Source organism: Xenopus tropicalis, chromosome 4, assembly GCF_000004195.4.
Source record: "Xenopus tropicalis strain Nigerian chromosome 4, UCB_Xtro_10.0, whole genome shotgun sequence".
In the NCBI taxonomy this organism is placed as follows: domain Eukaryota; kingdom Metazoa; phylum Chordata; class Amphibia; order Anura; family Pipidae; genus Xenopus; species Xenopus tropicalis.
In genome coordinates, this window is record NC_030680.2 from 54,443,326 (window position 1) to 54,450,972 (window position 7,647).

The 7,647-nt window shown below is 39.4% G+C and overlaps 1 protein-coding gene across 3 annotated transcripts in view; it reads right to left on the reverse strand.

The window, feature by feature from the left end:
* The window catches only part of wwox (WW domain containing oxidoreductase), a 571,090-nt gene extending 563,813 nt beyond the window's left edge, over window positions 1–7,277 (reverse strand). For 2 of the 3 annotated variants that reach the window (XM_018093498.2, XM_002935058.5), the window contains exons 1-4: window positions 7,076–7,277; window positions 6,870–6,980; window positions 3,600–3,664; window positions 2,500–2,557 (exon numbers count right to left, since the gene is read on the reverse strand). In XM_018093498.2, the coding sequence (XP_017948987.1) occupies window positions 2,500–2,557; window positions 3,600–3,664; window positions 6,870–6,976 (230 nt within the window). In that variant the 5' untranslated portion in view covers window positions 6,977–6,980; window positions 7,076–7,277. Of the gene's footprint in view, window positions 1–2,499; window positions 2,558–3,599; window positions 3,665–5,814; window positions 6,065–6,869; window positions 6,981–7,075 lie in introns of those variants that run through there. The other variant, XM_031900777.1, reaches the window with a different exon arrangement.
* Between the last annotated feature and the right edge of the window lie 370 nt (window positions 7,278–7,647).

Sequence of the window (7,647 nt, forward strand, 5' to 3'; positions counted from 1 at the left end):
CATGGTACCATTGTGATTGGATCACACTTTGTTATACCTGTAAGTTTCAGCCAACACTTAACTTAAATAAGTTCAATGGAACCATTGTGATTGGATGTCTGTGACTGTACTATGCTCAAAGGGTTTAAATGCCAGGGGATTTCCTATCAGTCATTTGAACTGAAGAAGCCGCTTGGATGAGTGGTGAAACATTTTCAAGAAAACTCAGAAAAGTCCAGTTAAGTCCAGACTTACCTAATGCTACTGTATTCATAGTGTGACTCATTTGGTATTTGCAGAAGCCTAACTGCCAGGCATGAACATTTTTATGCATAATTTTCATTGTAGGGTCTACATGCCAAATCAGTCAATTTCGGATTTAAATTGCGGGGCTTCTACTCATATATTTGGGTAAACCTATGTACACTGGGCATCAAACTATTCATTATACCCTTAGCATTCATTTTCAGGATGTTTGATCCTGGTACAAAAGGGTACGTTAATGTGATAAGATGCTGTAAACTAGAAAAACTAGAAGCCTTGGAGCCTTTTTCACCAGTTAGGTAATGGGAAGTATAAAGAAATAGTAACCCATTTTGGATATATGGCTTTCTGTGGTGAACTTATTTTTTTGTGACATTACCCCATGTAAAATGCAGTATATGTGTTGATTTGCAGCAGCTGAAATAATAGTCACAATAGTTCATTTACACTATTTTGATTATGGGTCTCTACATGCTCCATACTCTGTGAAACCTATGCGCAATGGGCATCCAACTATTTAGTAGACCCCTGGCATTCATTATTGTTTATATGTACCTTATGACATGTGGGAAATATTTTGCAAATTGCAAAAGCTGAGGAGATTTTTAAAATTATTCAAAATTTTATAAAAATTGCGAAGTTAGGAAAGACATTTACCCAATTCGTATTACTTAAACTGTGTTCTTTGCAAAAAACGTAATGTTTCCTGTAGTAAACCTACTGTTAGTAACATTTTTGGCCTTATAATCCAAAGTATGCAGATTTTTGGGGTGATTCTTTGGAAATTTGGCAGCTTTTGACCTATGCAAGTCAGAAATCTACATAAAACTATACATACTTGGTACGGATATGTTCAGGAGACATATACTTGCAAATAGAGACATATACCAAAAATAGATTTTGTTTTAACAAGCTATACTGTATAACATAGCAGTGAAAGGGTTAAAGGAGAACTATTCCTTTAAAAAGAATATAGCTAGAAATGCTGTATTTTTATACCAAACCATCCTCTATTACAGAATGATCCATGCATCTAAAGTTGTCTGCCAGAGCACACCATCCTCTGATCCTGTTAGGGCTTATTTTATGTGTCAAAGACTGTACACACATTAAGCAAGTTTTTGTGCTGCTATTGAGAAACTAAATTTAAAGGTTGTCAGAAATAATCAAGACATTACCGGTTAAATGGAGGTTTTATCTGTCATAGAGGCTGATGAATCCAGGGATTAATAGGGCACAGAGCTTTAAAAAGAGACTAATGAGACTTTAACTCCCTCTGGTGTCTAAATTATGGTAATGCCATATAATTTGAATCTGAATAAATTATTATTCAGACTGTAAAAAATGTATTATACAAATGCCATATATTATAAGTCAGTCCGTTAAGTACAGTGGTGCTTGAAGGTTTGTGAACCCATTCGAATTTGCAAAACTGCTGAATAAATATGACCTGAAAGGAGACTTATGTTTTTCAGGCAAGTCAGTCCTTAAACTAAATAATGAGAACCCAATTAGCAAATTAGTCAAAAACATACCTGTTAATTTATTTAAAAGATCCATATTGCATGGGACATAACTAACCTCTAAGGGCTCTGGCACACGGGGAGATTAGTCGCCCGCGGCAAAACTCCCTGTTCAAAACTCCCCTGCCACCCCACCGGCGACTTGCAGTGTCGCCGGTGGGATGGCAGGGGAAGGCAACTCGGGGAGATTAGTCGCCCGCGAACAGGGAGTTTTGTCACGGGCGACTAATCTCCCCGTGTGCCAGAGCCCTTAGGACGTGAAAACAGATCATGTTTCAGGTCATACAAAGCAGAAATAGTGAAAACGCAAAAGTGTTCACAAACACCACTGTACCTGACAATAGCCTAAAGCGTGTGCTGTCAGTCAGAAGAAAAGATGATAAAGAGCTAATCTGGGAATTTTTGAAAGTACATTATCTTCCATGATGGGCTTAAACAGATATCCCAAACATAAGGTGTAGCATGTTTAGTCTTATTGTTTGCTTTAGATATCCTTTAATTCCCATTTCAGTGAGGAATGTTCTAATGTAGTACAGTATTTGGAAAAGGAGTAAAAGCTAAAATTTTGCTCCAGATCCTCTAACCCTTGGTAATTAGCAGACTAATATCTACTGCTGTACTGCTACTATGGGTTACAAAAATGGAGCAAACATTTCATTATATCACATTAATCCATATGTTACACCTCTGCAGTCCAGTATTTTCCAACAGGCAGAAATGATACTAAACTCACTCAACAAAGTAGATTTGGCCATTTTCATCTGTTTCTTGTTCCCAGCCGTAGGGAAGATCTACAAACAAAAGGCATGAGAAAATTAACTGAGAAGAGACTTAACAGTGTTTATTAGATTTACATAGACAGGTAAGCTATAATAAGCATTTCATTCCTTTATTGCAAACCAGAGACTGCAAACAAAAATTAGCAGCAATAGAGATAAAATTTTAAAAATCTGCTTTTGTAGGTTTACTTCATAAAATTATAAATCCCAAATTACAATTCAAATTTTCACTGTGATGCAAAAGTCCAAGTGAGAACTGTACCCCAATTTCCTAAGGCACCTTTACACGGGAAAATAACACCTCATAGATCTGGCAGGGCAGGGGATGCTATAAAAGAAATTTTAATTCCATACATAATAAACAGTGATATCTAAACCACCAATTGTTGCAGCATGCTCAAAATTTACTGCACTGATATTAATAGAAATTGTACAATTGCTCTGTTTGTTTTTAATTGCTTAATCAAGGAAATAATGTAGTCTTGATCCATGACACCCAGGCAACATGGCCCAGATTCTATAGCCAATATTGCAGTCATTTACCATACTCCTAAGGAGTGTACATATGTAGTATGGCACATTAAGTCTGCTTATACTCAACTAAGTTTTATGGGAAAGCTGTGTGAGGACTTCACTGCTAACTGAAAGTAATTTTATTCAGTCTAATCTTCTACCCCCTACAACCCTGGTTAATTCTAATGTATTGTGCCACTTTGTCTTTAATGGGGAAAATGTATCATGCTCGATCACTATATCCATTAAGTCTTGACAGGGTTGCTATTATAAATCAAGGAGTCTGCACAACTAAGTTAGTGTTGACTGTGGCTCCTTTGGACGGAGGACATTAGTCCACTACCTGTCTGGACAGTGGCCCTTTCTAACTAATGCAGGGCCACACCCCCCCAGTCTGCCCCATTATGCCCAGAACATGCCTTTGATGCACCCAACGACCCAGCATTTCCCCACAAGCCCTGTCCACTTCTCAGTCTGAATTGGAACTCTCAGGGGCCCCTCCTGATGTGGCCCTAGTCTCGATGAACCTTAAAGTACCAACCTCCAGCAATTCTTTTACGCTTTCCAGTTTTTGGATGTTCCCACTGGGTTTTTTCATCAAGGTGGCTATAAAAAAAGAGAGAAAAGAACAACCAGGATTTCATTAGCCAAGCTTTGAATATTTATGAAAAATAGCACCTATATATGTACTTAAAATTCATGTGTGCTAAGCTTATACATCACCAGACTACATTAATCTTTAATAAACTAGCTAAACCTGCCTTACTATATGTCCAACTCATGTTATGGAGTACAGTCAGTTGTGTAAAGTAATGACACTTAGCTCCATAGTGTTCAAAGCACTGACAGTGAGGATCTTTGGTTCAAACCCTATGTTACGTACTTTGTCAGCTTCATCTTTCTTTGGCCAAGATATTTAAATGAAAGTTCACCTTCCAAACACTTTTCAGTCCAAAGGGCTAATTTATTATGGCAAAGCACCAATTTTCACACAAAATTAAGCATGCATCAACACAGTTCACAAAGTATACTTGAGGCAATACATGATTCTAACAACTTTTGAATACCCAATTCATCCCAAATATAGCATCTGCAGTGATGCTGGAATGATGGGAAAGACAAAAGCTTTCTTGATGCCCTTCGTCTAAATGTCTGCAATATTGCTAAATACTATTAAGTGTAGAAGCTGCAGTAGTGAAATTTGTTTCCCAGTAGGAACTCAAGAAGGCAGACTTGCAGAGTACACTGTTACAATTTTCTGCATTATTTGATACATGCTTTAGCAGCATGGGAGGAAAGTCAGTAATAAATGTAACAACTGAACAGCTGACTTTAATAAAGATCAGAGACCATGCTTAACAGAAGGTTGAAGTTTTTATTAGCAGAAAATCACACCATCACAGGGTACATGCAGACGAGTGATTATCTGCGTTTCCTCTCCTTTCACTGTGATCCCAGGGCCACGCATGGGCAGCCCACTTTTTTGTTAAAGTGAGGTTTTTCATTCTACTGCGCATGCACGGCTGGTGCGAAAAAGGAAGACTGAAGAGGATAGCAGGGATTCCACTTGTCCTTGTCCTCAAAAAATTCACTTACCTACTTGTCATAAATTCAATTTCTTCTACTCCTGACATGTCAGTACAGATGGGTGTTGCCCCGCCCATACAAAGTAGTAGGAGCTATACTAGAGCCAATCAAAATGAATTATAACCTATACGACCACCTGACTTCCTCATCATCACTGTTAAACATTTGACATACCAGTACAGAAAACAATATTTTATATTAATAACTTGGGATGGGTAACCTTGTACTGACATGTGGGGACTAGAGGAAATGGAATTTATGACAAGTAGGTAAGTAAAAAGTCTTATTTTCTTTGGTGTCCCTTCCATGTCAGTGCTGGTGGGATCTACCAATGCCATGCCCAAAAAATCCATAAGGGGTGGAGCAAAAATAATCTAACTATCCTACCCATGTTAGGAAGTTGTAATAAGGTCTCTGTTCAAAAATGGTTCTGCATAATGGAAGTTAATTTTTAATATAAAGCAGAAAGAAAGGTAAAAACTAAGTAAGCTTCATCAGATGTAAATACAGCCATAAGCACTCAGAGAAACACTGCACTGACTTCTCTGAAAAAAAGATTTCTGTCTCTAATTCCTGTGCCACAGACACGCAGCTCTCTCCAGTCTCCTCTCTGCTGCTCCCCCCTCCCTCAAGAATGCAAAGAACTCACTCCTCCCCTTAGGAATGTGGATCTGAGCCAATCAGCAGGAAGCTGACTCATAGTCTTACTAACTGAGCATGTACACTTGGTCTGGGTGTCTGTGCAGGAGCGAGGCATTATGGGAATCTTCTCTACCCAGCTCAGTGTTTTTTCTTTCTGTTTGGCTTCTGATCTTCTGAACAGGTGAAATATGGGAAGACTTAAGGGCACTATTGAGACAACTGAAGGTATGCCTGCAGCTTGAGATTAACTCTTTACTAGCCTTTCCTTCTCCTTTAAAGTGGACCCGTCACCCAGACATAAAAAGCTGTATAATTAATTTGAAAAGGGCTTTTAACATGAAACCCAAAATAATTTTTTTATTACCACATCCATGCCCATTATAAAAGCATTTTAAAATCCCAGCTGTCAATCATATAACGCTTGCCCCGCCTCTATGCCTTAGGCATAGGGGTGGGGCAGACAGTTATTTTCACTTTCAATTCAGAACATCTTAGATGTTGCTGATGCACAAAGGTATGAAACATACCACGGTCCTCAGCGCTTTAGATAAAGTTCCAGTGAAGTACTGTGATTGCTGTGATACTGCTGCTCCTCTTACGAATATAACCCCTTTGACTGGGTCTCAAACGTGTCCAAAAAAGTGTGAAGGGAGCGCACGTATAAAGTGAAACAAAGATGAAACAAAAACAACTGATAGTGTAATAACGTTTTGAAACTTTGTTCAAATAGCTAAACTAGATGTTGCTGCACTGCTCACATTCCCCCTCCCTCCTCACCATCTAATTGTGTAACCAGTGCATGGGCAAGGGCATTAGGTCCCCCCATACTGGCACAGAAACAAGATTTTGGCAGGATGCAATGCCTGCTTTGATAACAGTGTCCACAAAATGGCCCCTGCCTGCTTGCTGCAATTGTGAATTCCAAGGCTGAAGAAAATAAGATTAAAATAATTTATATAGTGTAAGTAAAGTTTATTTTGCTTGCCAAACACAATAGAAAACAATTTGAAATTATTTCTTAAGGTGACAGGTCCGCTTTAAGAAACTTTCCAATATACATGTGTTACCCATTTCCGGTATTTGTAAACCTACTTGTCCCTTTCTGTTCTCTGGTTTAGACTCTTTAGACCAGCGGTTCTCAGCCTGTGGGTTGGGACCCCTTTGGGGGTCGAACGACCCTTTCACAAGGGTCACCTAAGACCATCAGAAAACACATATTTCCGATGGTTTTAGGAATAATTTTCTGGTTTGGGGTCACCACAACATGAGGAACTGTATTAAAGGGTCGCGGTATTAGGAAGGTTGAGAACCACTGCTTTAGACTACTTTAAAACCACTTAAATGTGGTTTAAACATTTTAAACTCATGTGTATTTGTAAGTGATGAATCCCAAGCAGCACAATGTAAGGCAGGGCTATATAAGGCAGATAGGCGGCAATATATAAGGCGGCACTCCCAGGCAGGTGCCGCACTTCCTACACACGTGGAGCAAAGATGCCGCTGCACTTCCCAATATCGCAAACTTCACTGCCTCACTCTCTAAACTTGTTCTGATTTTCCGTCCCTCCATTCAACTACGTACTTTGCATAGTACACCCAGCCATCCTTGGTGCTTCTTTCCTCCCAGCCAGGTGGCATCTCATCCTCACTGTCCGTATCGTCCAAGCCTGCGTACTTGAGGGCTGCCATGGCACTGCGGATAGAATTGTCACGTTACTAATAATTAACAAAGGAATCAGTCAGCAATCAATTCTACACTCTAGAAAAATGAGACGTCTCAACTCTCACCACTAGAGGCCGCTCGTGTTCAACAAACGGAGAGTACGGTAAAACATACAGCCGAACAGTCTTAATTTATTTCGCCGGAGAATCCCGGTTTTCTCACAAACAGCAGCTCGCTGCTTAAACGTCCCGGTGCGCCACAAATGCCTTGTTCCTAGGCTCCAGCGTGACAGCTAATCCCGCTGTCACAAGTCTCATCTCGCGAGATTGTGGCGTCACACTACGCGTATATAAGGGCATTGACACTGCGCTTAGCTGCATGTGGGAGTGAGCAGTAAGGTCTTAGTGATTAGATGTGCTAGAAAATTTCTGTGGTGGCCACGGAAACGGTCCCATTTATTTTATCTTTTTGTAAACAAGGGCAAGGTTATTTACAAATCAACAGCAAATACTTTTTTCACGATCCAAGCATTTTTGTGTAAGATAGGGACAGATTTTTGACAATTTAGGGACAAAGCAAGAACGTATAGTAATCTTTAGTAATTATTTACTCTGGCAAAACGTGCATGGTTACAATAGCCCATAACGACCAATCAGGTATTTGATTTTAATCTGGCACTTGAAACTGATTGATTAAA